The sequence below is a fragment of the Xiphophorus maculatus genome, chromosome 12, assembly GCF_002775205.1.
Source record: "Xiphophorus maculatus strain JP 163 A chromosome 12, X_maculatus-5.0-male, whole genome shotgun sequence".
Taxonomy (NCBI): Eukaryota; Metazoa; Chordata; class Actinopteri; order Cyprinodontiformes; family Poeciliidae; genus Xiphophorus; species Xiphophorus maculatus.
In genome coordinates, this window is record NC_036454.1 from 12,755,061 (window position 1) to 12,777,880 (window position 22,820).

At 40.2% G+C, this 22,820-nt stretch overlaps 1 protein-coding gene across 1 annotated transcript in view; it reads right to left on the minus strand.

The window, feature by feature from the left end:
* pde4d (phosphodiesterase 4D) overlaps positions 1-22,820 on the minus strand; it is a 220,575-nt gene that overhangs the window by 167,003 nt on the left and 30,752 nt on the right. The window contains exon 3 of the mRNA XM_023343271.1: positions 653-891. Within this exon, the coding sequence (XP_023199039.1) occupies positions 653-891 (239 nt within the window). The remainder of the gene's footprint in view (positions 1-652; positions 892-22,820) is intronic.

Sequence of the window (22,820 nt, forward strand, 5' to 3'; positions counted from 1 at the left end):
TGTTCCACCGAAATAGAAAATAAAATGAGACATTGCTTTTTGATTTATTTACAAAAAGAATTCTAACTACTGATAATTGCAACAGCACATTAACCTGCCCAAAGCTCAGGATATTGTTTTGCAACTTAAGGATGCTTTAATCAGAGTTTTGCTCCCACATCTTAATTCTCGACCCCCCTGCTGTGTTTCTTGGTCTTCATAATACCGTTTTTTTTTTTTACTGATTTTGACAAATTACTGAGTCCTTTGTAAAACTGGTGTGGTTTCTTTTTACAAGAGGCCCACTTGTCAGATTAATCATACCTTTTGAAAATAAAAATCTTTAAGCAGGTTCTAGACTTGCTTTTTAAGCCCATATTTCTGTATTAAAATAGTTTTTGACTTGTGTGCTGTAATATAATTTATATAAATGTTATGTTTACATTAGATGGGAACAGAAAATTATCAGAGTTAACAAAGCAAAGGTTTTAAAACATTATTATGTGTGTAATTAATCCATATGAGAGATTTATCTGCTGGTTTTGGTCATGTGACATCAGTGGGCACCACTTATTGGTGCAGATTGGTTATTCTGTAACTGACTAAGCTTTTCAGGTTTTATTCATTCTATGCCATGTAGTTGTTTGATGCCCACTTGTCAATATCCTCCTACCTGGTGGTGTCAGCAGATGTGATGGCGATGAGCGGAGGTGCTCGTAATGGCAGTGTTGTGGGCCGAGGTGGAACTGTTACTGTGTCCGGGTCGGGCTTCCGATCGAAGTAGTACTGTTCAGCCTGTCTAAAGGCCAAGGGGGGTAGCTGAACTGTCCGGCAGGAGAGCCTCCGTACCATAAAGGGCTCCATGCAGGTTACGGGCCCTGGTTCTGGGGAGTCAGATGACTCATCCGACACCTGTGGGAAAAGACATGGCTGTTAAAATCTGACATTGAGGAAGTGGGGGGCAGACTTGTAATTATAAAAAAAGTCTGGATCTATAAAGGCTGGAAACAACCCTGGATGGAATATTATAAAACACCAGTTATTTTTATATTGTGCTGCCTCTTGTTCACACAATATTACCAATATCTAATCGAAACCTCACCAATTCACATTATGTTGAATATTTGGTTAACCCACAAACGCATCAGGCAGGTTTCTAAGGGCTTTAGCAACCAGATATTTATTCGGGGGAATGATAACTTTCATTGATGTAAAATATACATTTGTCACATGGCTCAATGTGCAGTTGTTCCATACTCTTGTAGTTTTTGTTGCTGGATTGAATAGTGCTCTGAGAAATGTTAAAAGCTGAAAGCATACATTTATTACCAAACCCTGATTCAAACTTATTCACAACTTTATTATTTTAATAGTAAGATATTTAGAAAATTATGTATAATTTCCCTGTCATCTCTCGATTTTAAATTACTTTGTGTTGATCTCTCACAAAAGAAAGTCAGCAAAATCCCATTACTACTACATAAACAAAAGTATACAGAGTGAAATGAACACCAAATTGCAGGAGTAATTCTCAGAATGCTTGCAAGAGCATTGTTGAATTTTCAATATGGATAAGTTTGTGCTTTTACTCAAAGTCGTACAGGAAACCACTAGAGCAAGTCTGCCTATTTGGAATTTAATTAAGAAAAGTTTCTCTTTGCTGCATCAATAACCTTGCAGCTATGGTTCCCAGCAAATGCAAATAGAGTAGTTGTGCATTTAGGAATACACACCTGATAGTGTGTTTTATCAAATAAACAGCTAATAAGAAAAATTACACATCATGAATGAGAACATCATACCCCATTTTTACTTGACAAAAGATTCAAACACAAAGTGATTCACTTGAGAAGAAGTAGAAGCTCAAAGTGAAAATGACACTGTACAGACAAGAGAGGAGGAGAGTGGGAAAAAAATATGGATAAGAGCTCCAGCTGAGGGCAGAGACAGCCGCCTGAAAAAATGAAGACTTTAAACATCTGAGATGAGACGAGAGTGAGAAGACAGAAACTCATTTTACAGTGGCAAGTTAACCTGGAGGAAAGACATCGGGTGGTCAATAAACCATTAAGTGGTTATCAGAAAAGTTGATTCTGGTGCAGTAATGGCTGCAGCAGAGCCTTCCCTCTCAAAACATTCATCTGAAGCAACGTTAGCCTTGTTTACAATTTAATGCAACTCTTTTGGATGCTACTTTTGTAAATGAATTAAATATTTTATATTCAGAAGTAAACTTATTGAATACAACTTTCTATTCCTTATGCTTTCAAGGGTTTGCAAAATTATTCGGACCCTCTGAATGTTTTTCACATTTTCTCTCCTTAGAACCACAAGCTTCTTTTGAAATGGATTTTAAAGTGGAAAGAAATGATAAATGTTTATAAAATCTTTTCCAATTAAAAGCTGGAAAGTCTGGCATGCATTTGTATTCAGTCTGTTTACTCTGATATCCTAAAACCAAAGTCTAGAGCAACCAATTGCCTTGAGAAGTTGTCTAACTGGTCAATCGATTAGATTGACCAGCTAGAATACACACAGCCATCCTGTGTGTATTCTAGCCTCGGTATAAATCTAACTGTTCTATGAAAAGCCCTGGAGGTTTGTTGGAGAACACTGACGAACAAACAGCATCATAAAAACCAAGCAACATGGCAGACAAGAAAGGGATAAAGTTATGTAGTAAATTGAATCGGTGTTATAAAATGAGAAAACCTATTTGAGTAGTTTAGATCTGTGGTGTACAAAGTCACTTCTCAAGGGCTGGTAAAACTGCAATTGGTGGATGTGTCCCTAGAAACCAACATACCTGAATTAAATGACTGAATTATTATCCTCATTCACTCAAATCAAATAGACACTTACTGGCAGTTTCAGGTGTATGGACCTTACCAAGCTCCGCCCACAACCGACCCACATGACCGCAAGTCTCACAAACAAAGTTTCTATGTAAACATGACTGATTAGTGCATCATTTCTACCGGATTTTCACAATATATCAGCTACTACAATGGACAGAGGAACTAACAAGTTCATGTCATCATCTCGGAGGAGGTTACTGGTTTCTCAGTCACAAGCTGGTTGCAAACCTGAGGCCAGCAGGTGTCAGTCAGTTATGGTAGATCTGACATTTGGTTTGATGACGTCAATATGAGAAGCTACAGACTGATGGGAGGAACCAAAGAGCTCTGTAAAGGTAAAGGCAAATCTTCTGAAGCTGGGATACAATTAATTTAATTTCACATAATTACCATGGTAGAAGCCATTTGTTTGTTAAAATTTTATGAAATATATTTGTTCTATTTGATGTTTGTTGTGAATGACATTTACTCACAAACGAACGAGGTAATTAGTCCAACGTTTAGAAACTACAGCGGCTGTAATGCGCCACGGCAAAGGTAAACAAAGGTAAAATAACCCGAACAGGTGATCAACTCAAAACCACTCCTACCTTTTTACTCTCTCTCTCTCTTTGTAGTTTAAGCACACCTGTTACCGTGGCAACCGCCTGCGCCCCGCAAGACGAGCAAAGATTACGTTAAAAACATAACATTCAGTCCGTTACGATATCAAGTTTCCAGGCCAGATATTTATTTCTCGATTATTAACCAGCGCTTCCCTGAACACAGCGATGGTTGATTGACTAGCTGTACTTGGCGCTAGAGTGGCTAACACGAGTAACAGTTTAGTCCAAAGCCTTTTCTGCTAAAATAAAATCTTTAGTGTATGTCAGATACAGACACATTGCATATTGATCTGTTTAGCTAACGTAAGACTGTGTAGCCCCTGTGGTAAGGTCAGCGGCTGTTTCCCTGCTTCAACACACCTGAATCAAATGATTGGCTCGTTGTTCTTCTCCCTCTTCTTCTTCTTCTTTTTGTTGTTGTTGTTGTTGAAATTTATTGGCGGTTGGCAAAAAACGTTGGGTGAGAATCACCCCCACCAACTGGTAAGGAGTGTGGAACACATGACAACAAAAAATTAAAAAAAAACAAAACAAGAAAAAATCTCAGAATTCTAAGATTAAAGTCAGAATTCTGACTTTGAATTTTGCAAACTGACTAATGAAGAACTAGAATCTGAGCAAATGATAGATTGAACTAGCTTTGCTAATGCAAGCAAAGCTAGCATTTCTCCTGTATACAGCGATACTCCATCACTAATCCTTTTTCCTACCTTAATTTGAAACTTTGGCACAATAAATGCTATCCCCACGATATTAACTGTATTTTTTATGCATCTGTGTATATTTGCATATAGTTATAATATTTATTTAAGTATTCTTGTACTATATATTTATTCATAATGTGATATTTATCTTTGTTCTTTTCTAATAATGAAAAATCAACTTCAGCATCAGGGAGTATCCAAGGTGGTACTGCAGGTAATGGAACTGTCTGACATATATTTAACCGATTTAAATTATTTTCATTAACCTTAGAGTTTATTATCCATCCAAATCTCTTTAACTGTTTCTTTTCCTTTTCCCATCCAGGTTTAAGCACCTCGAATGTTGGATGATCATTTCTTTGTCCCTGTAAATTTAACCAGTAGTTTAAAGATAATTGATCCCTTCTAACTTTAAGAGGCATTTTTCCTATTTCAACCTGTAATGCTGCTGTTGAAGATGTTTTAAAAGCGGCAGTACATATTCTTAAAGCCTGATGTTGGATAATATTTAACTTATGGAGGTTTGTATCTGCTGCTGAGTTATAAACTATACATCCATAATCTAAGACTGACCTAATTAACCCAGTATAAATTGCTTTTAATGAATTTCTATCAGCTTCCCACTCTGTTCCAACTAAACACCTCATTATATTTAATACCTTCCTAGATTTATCGATTATTTTCTTGTGCACACCCCCATGTCATTCTTTCATCAAACCACATCCCAAGAAATCTTTATTGTTTAACTCTTTCCAAATTCTGACCATATAATTTTAAGTAAATTTTTTTATCAACTCTTTTCCTTGTAAAAAACATTATTTTAGTTTTCTCTGCAGAAAGTTTAAAATCCCATTTATATGACCATTTTTCTACAACTGAATTTGCTCCCTGAAGCTTCTTTACAATGAAGTCTAAATTTCTTCCTCTTTCCCACATTGCTCCATCATCAGCAAAGAGTGAAAATCCCATTCCACCCTCTACTTCTTTAAACATATCATTAACTACCACTGAAAATAATAACAGACTTACTATACTTCCCTGTGGTGTCCCATTTTCTATATTCAAACTTTCAGAATAATCCTTCCCCATCCTCACTTGTATTTGTCTTTCTTCTAGAAAATTTTTAAACCATCTAAACATATGACCATTTATACCCATTCTTCTAATTTTAATTAATAACCCTTCCCTCCACATCATATCATATGCTCTCTCAATATCATAAAATACTGCCACAACACTCTCTTTATTCAGTGATTGGCTCGTTAACAAGCTTCTGCAAACTTAATGCCAGTCAGCTGAAGTTAATTCCACCCATCTTCAGTGAGCCATCTTCAGTGAACATTGAAGGGAATGATGTCAACACCAAACAGAAGTTCAATGTCATGTCAATTTTGTGGTGCATTGTCCTTGGGGTAAACCACAAAGGTAATAGGTTTTTTTGACAATGAATGGCTCCGACAGTATCTTTCAGGATTTAGGACAAACATCAATACACCAGCACACCAAGGTGTACTAGTGAGGCAGCATGATAAACTGATCATGTGCTATTAATCTTCCTGGAAACTACACAGAGTCATTGTTCTGCATGAATGAAAAATGATTTCTTGTTAAGAGTTGGGTCAACCGTTAACATTCATATTCTACTCAGAGCGTTTTTAAATGGCTGAGTGCCGCAACATCATGGACGTTTTCAGAGAGTCAATGTTTCTTTTATTTCTGCACATCCTGACACAAAGTGCAAGTAGTACAGTAAAAACAGTACAGTCATGGCACTGCTCTACTGAAAGGAAGTCCAACAGCAACATAAATATCTGCAGATGTGCTGGAAAACAGAAGGAATATTCTCAAGTGGACACTCTTTGGCTTTACTTTAAAAGTTTGTTTTGTTGATTTTGTTTGTTTGTTTTCTTGCTTTGTAGCTTCTCCAACTAATCTCCAGGCTACAATCATGATAAGATGTCAGATTCAAGACATATCTATTTATGTGAAAAAGATTTGCTCACAGAAGACATTTTAAGCCTGAGGCTTGTAGCTGCGAGTGTCTTTTGAGCCGTATGGATTAGGACAACAGGATCAGGAGACCACAGCTAGCCCCCTAGACAGCTAAACGTTTAGGGGATTATTTCCTGTGAGGTGCAGGTATGACTGGAGAAGTTTAAACAAAAGGTAATTTATGGCCACGCCAAAGTACTTGCTGTTACTGCAGCAGTAGAATGATGCTCCTCAGGCTCAGAGGAGACATTTTGCCAAGAACTACACTGGATTTCACCCTCTTTGCTTGGGAATCAGTTTCCTGGATCACCCATTTGAAAGATATATTCCTTATTATGCATCGACAGTAATTAAATTTGATTGCACCTTTCACATCTATAAAACAAAATCCAAAGCGCTTCAGCAGAGAGCATGAAAAATTAGAAATGGAAAAGGCAAAGCAAAAAACAAAATGGAAAAATGATTGCAGATTTTACTGAACTGACTCATCAGCACATGTTAGTTTTGAATCCATAAACCTCTTGCAAATGTATAAGTCTATACACCTTTATGACAACTTCTGCTTGTTTTTGCCTTGATTTTGTTCCTTTGAATTTCTCTTGTACTTGAGAAGAAATTACTAATAAAATCAAATTGACTCAAAAATATCTGAACTACTTCAACACAATCTGAATTACCTTGAACTGAAGAGAATTGAAACAAACTGAGGCAAACTGAATAAAACACAAATCAATTGAACTGAATTGGACTGAACTGAAATTATTTGGGTATTCCACGTCAAGCGATTCAACAAATTCTTGTAAAATAGCAAGCCATGTATACAATTTGTTCCGATATAATGAAATACGTAATTGGCAACATCAAAGAACTAACACAAATGAATGAAAACTGATTTTAGTTATTTACTAGAGCAAGATTAGACATCATTTATATGCATAGAGGTGGAAAATGAAAGAACGAAATTCCGATCTGGTCTTGCTAAGAAAAATTGAATGTCAGTCAACAAAGATAATGCTGAGTTTTTGAAGCTTAGATGTAAGATACTAGAGGAGCATACAAAAAGAGGAGCAGAAACTCTGAAATTAATTAGGGTTTTAGCAAGCTAAAAAGATTTTACATTTTTGTACCGATAACATTAATAGCAATGACATTCCCAAGGCTTACAGTAGTAGTGTTTTCTGCTGCCCAACACAATACCAATGATAATAAAACTAAATGAGTCAGACTGTATTATTTTGGTTTTATTTCGCTGAAATAAAGACAGGCGTTATAAAGCACTTCTGATTATTAAGATGTCAGAGCTAAAGATTTCTGAGGTAGGTTAAACAGCCCATGTTTCAAGGCACTAACAGCAGCTCTGGTCTGAATAGTTCATGTATGCCCTGCAGCAAGCTGCCAAATAAAAACCCCTTCGGCTGTAAACAAATGCATTTCCTCAGTAGTTTGTGTTCCACTATTCCCTGCTCCTCACTGCAACATATGTCTCTATCAGCCAAGAAAATTGCCCTAAAGTACCGACTTACGTATGTGTATGTGTGGCTTTATCATCCCTCCCCTTTATGTCACGACAGTTCTGTCTCACCACTTACAGCCGACACACCTCACCCGCACCCCCACCCGTCCACCCCTGCATGCATCAAGATGCCAATCTTCATCCAGAAAGTCAAGCAGCCTTTCATTCCCACATAATTACCTGCATTAGACTCATTGGCAGACGGTGGCTTACAGAGAGGAACGGGGGAGCCAACATGATTTCCCATCACTTTTCAGTGGGCTGTAGGTAAAGCAGGTGGGAGGTGGAGCTAATGACTCATTGAGATTCAATTAGTACTAATCTTAAATTCCTTTCATGACACAATCACAGACCACAGAATGAACTTATGTAACGGCCAGCTGATCCCTCTCTCCCCTCGGTTATGCTCCCACTTGCCCTTCAGCTGGCTCTAATCCTCTGTAAAACTCTCATTAAATTCCCCAGTGTCTCTCCTTCAGCAGCTATGATATTAATTAACAAGGGGAAATATTTGCATACTTAAAAAAGTGAGCATTCAAACTGGTGCAGCTCAGTAAATTAGAATGTCAGCCAAAAAGTTTAACTGATTGCGTAGATTTGCTACGCAGAAATAAACACTTAATTGTCACTGAGTTAACTTTGATGCTCATGACGTCTAGCAAAAATAAAACCCAAACTACAGGCACTTGAAAATTTTAATCTTACATGACACCAATACAAAGTGATGTTTTTTTTCTTTTTTAGTTAATTATTTCTACTTTTTAGACATGACAGATGTCCAGCTGACAGTTCTTGACACATTCCCCCCAAGAAGGTGAAGCTTCAAAAGGGCATTGCTAGAGGAGAAACGACCTTTAGCATTGGGTTTTCATTGTTTTCAGTGTTGCATCCAAGTATAACAATGGAAGGTTTAGAGGGAAGGAAAAAAACATGTGGTAGAAAGTGGTTCACAAGCAAAAGGATCAAATATTGTGAAGCAAAATACATAAAATAGTTTGAGGGAAGGTTTTAAAGTCTAAACTTCAACTTGAGAATCACTACATGCAAGATCATCCAAGCAATTAGCTATAACCGTAGCATTCATTGCGTTAGGCCACTCTTGAACCAGAGACATTGTCGTACCTGGTCCAAGAAGAAGAACTGGACAGTTACTTGGCAGTTTTAATAGAAAATGTCATTTTTATCCTTATTTCATCTTTGATGGAACTGATGACACTTTTTTTTTTTACCATTTATTTACTGATTATATCTGCTGTGTTTTTGTATTTCTGCAAGATGTGTTTTTTCCATTAAAGAAGTTTCTAGATAATGTTTAGATGTTTCCACAGATGTGATAGTAAAAGAGACCTGTAGACATCTTGGGTAAAATACTTAACCTGGCAATTGTCTCAAAGGACTGACGTGTGGAATGTAGTTTGTAAACTTGTTTGATCCTGCACTCATGACTAACTGACAAAGAAGAATTAGAAGTTTCTCCTGAAATCCGTATCAGCTCTCTTTCCTGCCATAAAATCATCCCCTTCAAGAGGCGAGGTATAGTTCATGAGGTGGGGGTAAGGATTGCCTTGTGGTCCATCTGGCAATAGAGATAAGATCAGACTTTGGGTGGGTCTTTTCCTTGCTGTGACTATATAACGACGTGATGTGTGTCGTTCAGGGCTCTTCTCCTGACTGCGTTCAGTGAGACGAGTCTTCAAACGCTTTTGCCTTCGAATAAAGAAACTTAGAGACAAAGATGAATCTTTATCTAATTATTGAAACAGATTCTCATTCTTTGATAAATGAAATTTTCATAACGCAGTCTAAGGTCAAATGAAGGTAAACCTGGCTATTGGATAGAAATCAAACTCCCAGAATCTGGAAGAAGGGTGAGCAGAATCTACTGAAGGGCCAGTGAGGAGGTACCACAGTGTTGGTTCACTGTAAGAGCAGCTAACATGTCATTTGAGAGCATGTTATGCTTCCTTCTGATGGTAAGGTTTATAGAGATGCTGATTTGAGTTTCCAGTAGGACTGGGCAAACACAGCCAGGTTTGATAACAATTACTCAATTCAATTGCAGCAAATTTCTTTGACCTGAAGTCCATAGATAATCTAGGGAGTATCTATGGACCTGAAATCCATAGATACTCTAGGGTATTGTTAAGAAGAACAGGAGATGCACCAGATCCAACAATGCCGATGAGATAAAGGTCACTTTTTAAACAACTTGAGCTTGCTAAAGACCTCAGTGGAACCACAGGTTGATCACCTCAATATGGCTTTTGCAGTAGCTGAGGCAGAACGTATCAGGGCATACACTGTATGGTACATGGAGATTTACCAAACTCCTTGAGTTAGACATACTGGACCTCTGAGGTGTGTCTGGTGGACCCTTCAGTGCAACATCGGTCTTCTGCACACCGAATGCTACTTGGTGTCCTACAGCAATGCAAAAAGTATAATAATCAGGTTCAAGAAGTTATGACTTTCCAGTTTATTCCATTGTTTAGGCAAGTCAAGTTAGGTTTATTTGTATTGTACATTTTAGCAATAAGGCAGTTCAAAGTGTTATATGACAATCTGAAAGTGGCATCAGAGTTTGGATCCCTGTTTTTATTTTTTCAGCAGAAGAATGAATAAAATGATCAGTTATTTGTTTCATCTCTGTTTTTATCATTTGGATACTCAGCATACATGTGTGTTCCTATTGTATCATGATTATGCACATGATCACTTCATTTTCACTCACTTTGGCTGTCCCTCCTAATGCCTCAAGTGTTTCTCTATGATAAGTGGGATCAGGGAAAGGTTAATTGGTCTGCAATGACTCTCTTGTGCTCTCAGTGGACTTCATATTATAATCTGTGTTGTCAGGTTGACCTGTTCCAGTGTGGCCAATTACATGATTCCCCTGTGTATATATTTTCAATAAACAGCAAACAAACTTTAATTTGTGGGGAAAGCATTTAAAATAAGAGGAAGATTGATAATATATGAAGGAAAGCAAGAGCATGGTCTGAAGCATATGGGTAAATATTTAGACATTTGTATTTTTCAATATGAAAAATGCAAACATTTTCTATCCATCTATTCATTGCCTATACCCACTTTCCTTGCAGGGTCATGGTACAGCACAACAGTTGTAGAATATTTACTGCAAAGAAATTGCAGTTATTTTTTAAAAGTTTGAAACAGACAAATGAGATCGTGGGAAGTGATTGTCAACCTTGTTTGTGGAACAGATTTTATCAGCTAAGTTTGCAAAATCTTTACCCTTTTACCATGAAATTAATGCACAATTTCTATTCTAATCAGAAGGTTAGTTCACTATTTGCAGCTTGACAACATAGACTCAGTTGGTATTAATGTATGCATCAGCCATCCAGTTCTCTTAAATGTTCAGGTCTGAGTTAAAACATACATCCCTGTAACATGTTGAAAATATATTCTAAAAAAAAAAATGTATATCTCACAAGTGAACATGATAAAGCAGTGGGTGGCATTATTGGCTTGCAGCCAGAAGTTCCTAGCTTCAAGTCTTGGTTTGCATGGACTTCTGCATGGAGGTTGTATGAGTGTGAGGTTACTTGGTCTCACTAATTTGCCCTTAACTGAGAATAAGAGTGTGCATGATTGTTAGTTTTGTGTGCCTCTGTGTTGCCCAGTGATGATCTGTTGTACTATTCCCATCCTCTCACCCAGAGGGAATGATTCATGAACTACTATTCTAGAAATAAATGTGTGTTTATAAATGATATTAGCCCAATATTTTTGAGACTTTTTTATTGTCAAAGAGCACACTTAAATACTAGCGTTTATATGTGATTAGCTACTTTTGTTAAAATTGCATAAACAGTGCTGATTGTTTAGAGAACATTTGAGAATACATGCACCACATATTTGACATTCGTAGCCAGATGCTGTCACCATGAACCATGAACTTTAATGGTAGGGTTAGCATTATGACGGGGAGTAACACTGAAATAAGTTTTGAAGAGTTGATTTTCATTCTTTATTCTATGTTGCAATGCTGTCTTTCACTGGAAGTGCATGGACAATCAGGTGAGTCACCCAATGTGATGCAACTGAAGGAGGTTAATATGGCAGAAAAATCCATGGAACACCATCCAAACAGAACAAAAGTAGAAGCTATATAATGTAAACCACAGGAACAACTCCAAGAACAGAGCTCAAATAAAATAAATCTCAAAGTCTGACAGATGATAATAATGTGGACAGCTTTAGTTGTTCTTTTTAAATGTGCCCTGTTACCAATTTAATTAGCAAGATGAGCTCTTTAAGAGTCGTGTATGAGAAAAACACAATTTTGAAGCAAATATTTTGCAATCGTCTATTAGTAAAGTGCTTAATTTTTGGCAAATTGAAGGTTAGCTGTTTTATGATGGCAATTTATCTTCCTTTCAGGAAATCCATCCCAATCAGCTTTTCTGCAAAGGCTAACAGTTTATAAGATCCAGATAAAGTGATACTTCAGGTCATTAGCTCTGCGACACAGTGAAACTCTCTTTTGGTCTCAGTGAAAAAGTATCTAATCCAGTTGATCTAATTTTAGGGGAACAGGCAGTTTAAGAAATCGATGTAAAATGGGTCAGACTCTAAATTGAGCTCTTACCTTGCAAGATTCCTAAAGATAATCTGAGTCGTATTTCATGGAAGTAGTCTTGTTTGACTGAAAGTTTGCATGCACACCCGGACACGACTGCTTGAATCACTCATTTTAATATCTGCCACCAATATGAAAATGCATCGTAAGGGGCAGCAGCTGAAAAAAAAAAAAAAAGACAGCTCACCCTCTGCTTTGATTTACGCTTTTATTATGGAAGTGGTTAAAAATGGATGTGGAATCAAATTTATGAGACAAAAAGAAAAAATAATTCATCCGCTGTTTCTGTAGGGGGTTGTAGCCTTTGATGAAAACTCTTGATGTGAGGCTTCACAGAGATGCAGGTGGTTCAATACTGGCTACTGGCACCATTCAGGTATTTTCCCCCACATCAAGCTCTTCCTTATCTGAGGGCTGAAATCCTGCCTTATTATCCTTCATTTTAGAATATTATTCCCTCTCCATTCGGTCCACTTCTTGCCTTCCACATACAATCTGATGAACTGACTTGATATGAACTCCTTCTCAGGATTTCACATTTTAATGGTCCTGCTGCACACCACACATTACTCATTTCTTTTCATAATGCAGTGCCGTTTCCAGGCTCAGCCACTCGAGATCCAAAAGGCTTTTTACATGTGAATCTTTTCAAGTTACTCACTCTTGTGTTCACGATCGATGAATGAATTCATTTCACTTAGATTCCAGCGAATGGGAAATGCGTCAGTTGAATCTTTTATGAGATTGGTTCGAAAGTGCTGTCTATCTTCTTTTGACCTTTTCAGAGATTAATAGGCCAACAAATTTCAAATGGTGTTGCTTGACTTTTTGGATGATATCTGGACAATGTCTCAATTCCGTGGCTTTGTTTGGTTTTTATGACAATTACTCTCACAGACACAGAGTTGGCGAATTATTAGTATGCGGTGTGTGCACGCTGCAAGAAGTTGTTTCCCTGCAGCTTTCCCTCTATGCTTTTTTAAGCTTACATTATCAACAGTATCTGCTAAGAATGTCTGAGTGAAACCTGAGGCAAAGCTAAAAGGCATTCTCTCACCTCCTCGCAGAAACAAATATCATTACCTTTTCGACCTTCACCTTATCACAATAACTTCATGAATTTATATATTTTAGACTGTATACATCATACGTTTAAAAAACAGAACTATTTCCTCATGAAAGTTAAAATTCTAGGTCACAGAAACCACTTAGACAGCAAAAATATTCACACACTGTCTTTCTTCCATAAGCTACTTTACAAAATATCTGTTATCATGAGATGCTTCAAGGGTTGGATTAAAAAACAGGAATGCACTCTTTTAATTTCCGCCCAGAGGGCAGAGTCAGCTCAGTCTGTGCAACTTCATGATCAGAATCATCATTCATCTCTGTTCTCTGATTTTACTGCTGCAATAGATTTTTTTTTTATCAGTGGAGAAACTTAAATGGATTCTGGGGAACACCCTGAGGCAAGAGTAGAAGAGGAGTGACAGAAGCAAAAAGAAGTTAACACGAAAAAGAAAGAAAGATGTCAAGGAAACAAGCGAGGTAATTTAAAAAAAAACTGGTTTGAAGGAAGTGCAGTGAATCACCAGGCTGAAAAAGGCATTTAGTACTCCTGTTTGTCTGAGAGTTCATTGGCAGTTCTCACTTCATTTTTTTCTAAAAGCTGTGACTGTATTGGTAACAAACCAGAACATTTTATTTCAGGGTTATTGTATAGGTGGCTTTTTTTTTCTCAAATTTTTAGTCTTTTTCTGTTTTAGAATCCCTGAAACTGCAGAGAGTAATTAATTCACAATTGTTAATTTTACTCTGCTGTAATAGGAATAATTTCTCATAAAACCTGGATTTTCTTGAATTTTATGCAGGCAATGTCAAGACTTCAGCTTTATTCCATGGTGAGAGTTTCTGGTATTTACAACCAGTGTAAGCATCTTTACTGCAAAAACAAAGCTGTAAAACTGTGGGGTGATAAAAGAAGAGCTTCTTTTGTCTTCTACATTAGACAGGTCGCAAGGCTTACCAGCAAATTACATTACCGTCTGTCTGCCTATCTATCTATCTATCTATCTATCTATCTATCTATCTATCTATCTATCTATCTATCTATCTATCTATCTATCTATCTATCTATCTATCTATCTATCTATCTATCTGTAGCGCTTTCTGTCATCTATGCTAGATTTAACGCTCAGGGTTCGTAAAGCTTACTGTAACACCCCACGGTCCAGCCAGTGAAACTGAGTAGGTCTGACCCATTAATAAGGACACTTGATAAGGATAAAGAATTTATTTACTAACTCAAGAATGGAAATGAAAATACACCACAGGTATCACTGTGGGAACCGTATCTAGACCTTACCCTTAGAAATATTAACACAAATGACAAATAAAAGTACACAAGGCTTTATCAACCTATAGGTTGATAAATAGGGACTCTCCCTCTGTGTTAAACACCTCAAGAGTTCTGAAGTAACTTATTTAGAACATTCCGGAACACATATGAGTTCTTACTTTTTATAACCATGTACATACAATAACAGCCAGTGTTAATGAGTGGGTCCACCAAACAAAATAAAACAAATAAAAGCCGGCAAAATAGTCATTAAAACACCCCGTTGCAGGCCTGATATTGACTCCACTCACCCCGGGTCCTCAACCCACAGCGACGGATGTAGGTAAGTTCCCGACGACTCCTGTCTCCTGAAAGCAGTCGAACCCCGCACTACGTTATCCACGAAGGTGAGGAAAATCCAAACCGCGACCCAACGCAGGTGCAGCAGGTCTCTCCGGGTCCACCGTCTCCTTGGTAAAAACCCCGGCCTTCAGCTCACCGAACGCGTCACTCTCGGTCCATTCGCGGTCCTTAGGCGGTTGTCCAACGACTCATGGTTTCACCGACGAGCAAGCGTTTCCTCCACGACTCCTCACCCAAAGTTCCAGCGACTCTTCACCGAGTCTCATCCTTGACGTCCTCTCTCTTCTTTTTTTCTTTTTCGCTCTCTCCTCTTGTCCCGCCCCCCAGTCAATCAGATTTCAGGAGAATAGCAATCACCCAATAGCAAACGTATACACAGCACTCTTGTCTGTCACTCCTCGTGTTGAACTCTACTTTTCATATAAACTATACCGTATGGTTCGTTCTTAAAGTAACAGAACACCACATTTTAACAACACATATTAAGTCTTTTACGTCTGTTTAAGTTCTTTTTAATGAACTCATACTCATTTCACCTCCCACCATAAGACTTGGGAATTATATCTTACTTTAAGATATTAATTTACATACAGTAAATTTGTTAACCTTGTCATTTTTAAAACAACAATAACACACACATTTCTGGGAACCCAGAGGGTTACACCCTCCCCGGGTTAAATGTCTGGATGTCCCCATCAGACAACTCTATGTGTTAAAAGAGTTTACAAACCCTCCTAGCTGGGAACCCAACAGGTTACACCCTCCCCGGGTTAAATGTCTTGATGTCCCCATCAGACAGTTCTGTATGCTACAAACTCACAAAGCTGCAGCTTGCTACTCTATGAACTGGGACATTGCAGGGCGGAGGACAGAAAATTGTAGGATCTTCCTCAGGATCTCTGGTTATGTATATCCTCACCCCCCTGTGCACAATGACCAATGGCTTGTCCGTGGGCTTTCCCGGCTCGTCGTAGCTCAGACGGATGACAGGCTTAACCAGTCGTTTAGTAGCAGGAACACTGGTAGAGTTAATTTCATCATCAGACACACTAGATGTTGGGACGTCTCCCACCTCCAGCCCTGTGTCCGCCACAGGGTCCTCTTCTACAACTGCGGAGTGATCAAGCAATCCCTCCTCATTGCATGACAGAGTTGGTCCACCAAGATCTCCTTCCGAGATGACATCAGATCTGTCATTAGCAAGGGTCAATAACTGGACCGTTGGAGGACGTGTTAACCAGGCATCCTGGACAACTCCTCTGCAGAACTGCTGAGAGACGTCTTCCTCCTCTTCAGAATCTTCATCTCTCACTTCCTCTGCGGAATGCTGCACCTCATACTTTGCTGTAGATACATCAGTGGATCTGGTGGAAGGTCTCTGAGGCAGGCAGCTTCTTTCAGGGATTTCTGGAATCCTCACCAGAAACCCTATTGGTAGCAGATGGTCTCTGTGGAGAGTCTTTACTACACCTCGTCCACTTTCGGGTTTTACCCGATAAACAGGTAAGTTAGGGAGCTTCCCAACAACCACATAAGGTTGCAGATTCCACTTCTCCTTTAACTTGTGTTTTCCAGGGATTCCCAAGGCTCGAATAAGAACCCGATCTCCTTCCTCCAGGTTCTGAGCACGTACCCTGCTATCATAGCTTCTCTTGTTTTTCTGATGATTCTTGTTGGAAGCCTCAGTCGCAAGCTGGCAAGCATGACGTAGCTCTTTTCTCAGTTTGTTCACATATTGATGATGTTTCATGACTTCTTCTCCAGCTTGAGACAAACCAAAACACACATCCACAGGCAGGCGAGCCTCCCGGCCAAACATCAGGAAGTATGGTGAATATCCTGTGGCCTCATTACGAGTACAGTTATAAGCATGAACCATAGAGGCCACATGCTGACTCCATTTTTGTTTGTCCTTTGGCTCGAGAGTGCCCAACATAGACAAGAGAGTACGATTAAAGCGCTCTGGCTGGGGATCTCCCTGGGGATGATAGGGTGTAGTTCTTGATTTCTTTATCCCCAGCATATTAAGGAGCTCTTTGATCAGTAAACTCTCAAAATCACGACCTTGGTCAGAGTGGATTCGGCATGGCAGACCATAGTGCACAAAGAACTTTTCTAGCAGAGCTTTAGCAACTGTAGTAGCTCTTTGGTTGCTGGTGGGTATGGCCTGAGCATACCGAGTAAAATGGTCAGTAATAATGAGAACATTGGCCACCCCACGAGAATCTGGCTCGATTGACAGGAAGTCTATACAGACCAAGTCTAATGGGCCCCGACTTGTGATCTGGTGTAGGGGACTGGTTTTGCGAGGCAAGGTCTTGTGAGCCACGCATACCCCACAGGTCTTGACATAATGCTCAATGTCGTGTGCCATTTTCGGCCAATAGAACCGATCCCGCACCAACTCGGTTGTTTTTTCAATACCGAGGTGCCCAAAGTCATCATGCAACTGCTTTAATACTTGAAGCCGATGTTTTGGTGGAAGCACCAACTGGAACACTTCCTTCCCTGTAGGCCTTAAAGTTCTCCTATACATCAGTCCATTCTTTATCTGCAACTTTTCCTTTTCTCGCTGTAGCAGAATGGCCTCCTGATGATCTGTCTGGAAGCTACAGGGCCAATTTCCAGATTTTATCTCATTTTTAATCTTTCCAATAGCTTTGTCTGAGTCTTGTTCATTTTTTAGGTCTGTCATACTGAACTGTTGCACTGGGTTCTCACCAAGAGAGATGGGGTACACATACAGATCAGGAATAGCGGATGGAGATACACCCAGTTGATCCACACACCGCATGTTTTCAGAGACCCCAGCAACACTTACAGTTTTGCATAGGGCTTTCACTCCAGATGGGGGTATCCACCCCTCCTCTTCAGAGTTTGCATTTCTGGAAAGCAGGTCGGCATCAATATTCTCCCTGCCTGGTCGGTACTGAATGCCAAAATCATAGGTGGACAGGGCAGCCAACCATCTATGACCTGCAGCACTAAGTTTGGCCGTAGTAAGGACATAGGTCAGTGGGTTGTTGTCGGTTCTCACAGTGAACTTGGCTCCGTACAAGTAATCGTGTAACTTATCGACCACAGCCCACTTGAGTGCGAGGAACTCGAGTTGATGGACCGGATAGTTTCTCTCAGAGTTTCTCAGCTTTCGACTGGCAAAGGCTACAGGACGCAATCCTTCTGGATGTTCCTGGTTGAGCACAGCACCTAGCCCATCAAAGCTGGCATCTACATGCAATATGTAGGGCTTAGTTGGATCGGCAAATGCCAGGACCGGCGCATTTGTAAGGCACTGTATTACTTTCTTAAAAGCAGTAGTACAGGCCAAAGTCCACCTGTCTCCAAAGGGTTCAGATTTTTTAAGGTAGACTGAATTGGAGTCAACTGCTTTCTGTCCTTTGTTAACAGGAGGGTAGCCTTTGGTTAAGTCTGTCAGGGGTCTCACAATGGAAGAGTAGTTGGCAATGAATCTTCTGTAGTAGCCACAGAAACCCAAAAACGACTGAAGACTCTTAAGATCCGTAGGCTGCTCCCAGTTAAGGACTGCTTTAATTTTTTCTGGGTCAGTAGAAATTCCTGAAGCAGACACAATGTGGCCAACATACTTGACCTGAGGTTGACAGAACTGACACTTATTAATAGACAACTTCAGACCATATTCTTGTAGTCGGTCCAATACTTTGAGGAGACGTTCCTCATGTTCCTCTAGTGTCCGGCCGAACACTATTAGGTCATCCAGGTATACTAAACATTGCAGGAGGTTCATGTCTCCAACAGCCTTTTCCATTAACCGTTGAAAGGTAGCCGGGGCTCCTGTAATGCCTTGGGGCATACGCTCAAACTGGAAGAACCCTAGGGGGCAGATAAAGGCTGTCTTCTCCTTGTCTTGGTCAGCCATACCAATCTGGTAATAGCCATTTCGAAGATCCAATACAGAAAACCACCGGCTTCCTGTCATACAATCCAAGGCTTCATCAATCCTAGGAACGGTGTATTGATCAGGGATTGTTCGTGCATTCAAGGTGCGGTAATCAATACACATCCTGATCGAGCCATTCTTTTTTCTTGCAACCACGATGGGCGAAGCATAAGGACTACGTGACTCCTTTATTATTCCTGCTGCCAGCAGTTTCTGCAGATGGCTTCGCACGTCATCGATATCTGCAGGGGCAAGACGTCTTGATCTTTCTCGAAAAGGTCGTGAGTCACTGAGGCGGATGGTATGTTCGACTCCTCTGGCCAGTCCAACATCCCATTCCTCAAGGGAGAACACTCCTGCTTTCTCTGATAGCTTATGAGCAAGCCTCTCCTTCCAGGCACTTGGGATTGGAGAGTCACCAAAATCAAACAATCCAGGATCTATTGTTTGACTTGACTCTTGGCCTTTGTGTAACTCGGTCACAACGTTGGCTTTATGAATACATGCCACAATGGTGCCCTTAGGGATGGCTTTGGGCTTGATTGACTCGTTTTTTAGCACCAGTGAGAAGTTGTTTACATTCATGTCAGATGGTAAGAGAACACATGGCGGCACCAGTATTCCATCTGGGAGAGAGGGCTGCTCAGGAGGCTCAACCACCAACATATCCTGCTCCCAAGACACTTTTGCAATGACTTTACAGGCTGCCAGGGCTGAACCACCAGGGGGGATCTTAAGAGGTCCAGGACCCATCCATTTTATGTGTCCAATATTATCATCCAGCTGGCGTGAGGGGTGTTTCTGTTTAAAGGTCTTTGGTGTACTGACAGAAACTCGCCATGACTGAGCCTGTCCATGGCATTCAGCTTCACCTGGAGTCTTAGGCTGGTGATGAAAACGACAGGCGTTGGTTCCCATGATTACTGGGGCCTGGTCTGGACCCTTAAGGTCGGGGCAGACTAGGGCTAACACTGTCGTTGGCTCTGTGTGAAGACCATCCTCCAAGAACTCAACATTCATAGCTATATAGCCCTTGTATGGATAGCAGGATTCACTGAGTCCCCAAAGTGCCAAGCTGGAAATAGGATGAAGAGGTAAGTGGGACAAATGGTCTGTGTACCAGCTTTCAAATATTATGGTAACACTAGAACCACTGTCCATCAGGGCATTGGTTGGTTGACCTTCAATGATTACTTTACTGAGCGAGGCCTCTCCTACTAGTCCCTTAGGGATGCCTGTAGCATGTTGGGTCTCAACTGCATTTCTTTTGACAGAGCAGTTGGTACTTGAGGTCTCTTTTTCCTGTTTGTTTATCTCATTATTTCTTTTTTGCCTTCTCAGAGAACGAATCAGTTTCTGAATGACTTTGCCATTGTCTTCAGGGGCTGTACAATGAGTAGACACATGTCCTCCTTCCCCACATCTGTAACAGAAGAAATCCTCTTCGTCATGGTTGGTGTGAGTAGTTCTTGGGCTACTGAGGTGAGAGGGAGCTTTATTCACTTTATTTGCTTGGTTTTCCGGTCTCCACCTTGCAACTTTAGACTGAGGAGGATTTGTGTGTGTCACAGTCATCATATTGAGATGATGTTGCACATCCTCAACTTGTTTTCTTAAAGCCTGAACTTCATAATTTTCTCTGGGTTTAATTTCATCTGTGTGGAATACTTTTTGAGCATTCGAGGTGGCTTTCAACTGTTCAGTTGTGAGTTCAGCCACTTGGGACTGCAGCATTTTGACTTGAGCCTGCAGCTCCTGAACTTCAGATTCTGACTTATTTTCATCTTCCACCCTCACCTGCCTGACAATCGATCTAGCTGAAGGAGCCATATTTTTCTTCCTCACTGATTGTTGAAACTCTTCTTCTCTGATTTCATTCAACAGTGTCAGGAAGGGAGGAGGATTACGCTTTCTTTCTCTTAGGCGTAACTGTAGTAGCAGTATTTCAGACTCTGTGGCTCCACGAAGGAGCTGTTCCACACGTGCACTGTCCCTCAGGTTGGGAGTTATCCCTCCTCGCTGAACAACTTTTGTTAGCTTTCGCTCCACTCTCCGTAAAAAATCTGAAAGACTTTCACCTGCGCTTTGACGTAAGGCTCTGAAGGAGAAGTAGAGATCCTCAGGACTCTCTGGTGATCCAAACGCTCTTTCCAGAGCTTCAATATATTCCTCTGGGGATGCATCTGGATCATCAGTCCGTACGGCTTGAGCAATTTCCAGAGCAGGTCCTTTCAAGCTTTCTACGATCCTTTTCCGTTTTTCTCGAATGGAACAGTCACTCTCATCCACCATTAGCTGTGCTTGCTCCATCCATGTATCCAAACTCTCCTCTCCTGGAGGTGTGGGACTTATGCCAGAATATGCTCGGAGACGCCTGAAGACATTACTTTCTTGGGCAGGCCTCATTGTCTTTGCTAGCAGTTCACCAACTGCTCTTATGATTGACTCTGCAGAGTTTCCTGGCATAGGATTTGCTGACAGCATTTCTGGTGCTGCTGCTTCTTCAGTTGATGTGGAACTTCCTTGTGAGAGAGGATCTGTTTGTCTCTTTTCCGGGTTGACATTTTCTTCATCTGCAGGCCCGTGCAATGTCCACAGCTCACCTCCTTCAATAGGTGGCACATCCAGAGGTATAGTTTTTGTGTGTACTCTTTCACTACACTCGCATAAAACTATCAATGACTGTGATTGAGGGTTAAACATACGTCCTCTCACCCTAACTCGTCCTAGGGCTTTGATAGTCATTAAAGTTTCTTCAATGTGCCTAACTGTGGTCTCGACAGGGACCTGTTTCACTACAAGTGCATGGGACGCATCTAAGCCCTCCCCTGTACACCAATTTTCCAACAATGACATTCTGTAGATAATGGTTTACTTACTTATTTCTGCTTTGGAAAGTCCTAATTAATTCTTATTTTTCCTTTTTCAGACTACAGATTCAAATTAACTAAGATAGTAATGTGGGTCAGACATTAACATAAAAAACAGCTTAACTAAATAAACCTTGGGGTCTAGCTTTCACATACAAGTTTATTTTATTGTTTACTTACTTATTTTTATTGTTTTATGTGTTTTAATCCCAGCGGTGCCTCCATTTATGTAGCGCTTTCTGTCATCTATGCTAGATTTAACGCTCAGGGTTCGTAAAGCTTACTGTAACACCCCACGGTCCAGCCAGTGAAACTGAGTAGGTCTGACCCATTAATAAGGACACTTGATAAGGATAAAGAATTTATTTACTAACTCAAGAATGGAAATGAAAATACACCACAGGTATCACTGTGGGAACCGTATCTAGACCTTACCCTTAGAAATATTAACACAAATGACAAATAAAAGTACACAAGGCTTTATCAACCTATAGGTTGATAAATAGGGACTCTCCCTCTGTGTTAAACACCTCAAGAGTTCTGAAGTAACTTATTTAGAACATTCCGGAACACATATGAGTTCTTACTTTTTATAACCATGTACATACAATAACAGCCAGTGTTAATGAGTGGGTCCACCAAACAAAATAAAACAAATAAAAGCCGGCAAAATAGTCATTAAAACACCCCGTTGCAGGCCTGATATTGACTCCACTCACCCCGGGTCCTCAACCCACAGCGACGGATGTAGGTAAGTTCCCGACGACTCCTGTCTCCTGAAAGCAGTCGAACCCCGCACTACGTTATCCACGAAGGTGAGGAAAATCCAAACCGCGACCCAACGCAGGTGCAGCAGGTCTCTCCGGGTCCACCGTCTCCTTGGTAAAAACCCCGGCCTTCAGCTCACCGAACGCGTCACTCTCGGTCCATTCGCGGTCCTTAGGCGGTTGTCCAACGACTCATGGTTTCACCGACGAGCAAGCGTTTCCTCCACGACTCCTCACCCAAAGTTCCAGCGACTCTTCACCGAGTCTCATCCTTGACGTCCTCTCTCTTCTTTTTTTCTTTTTCGC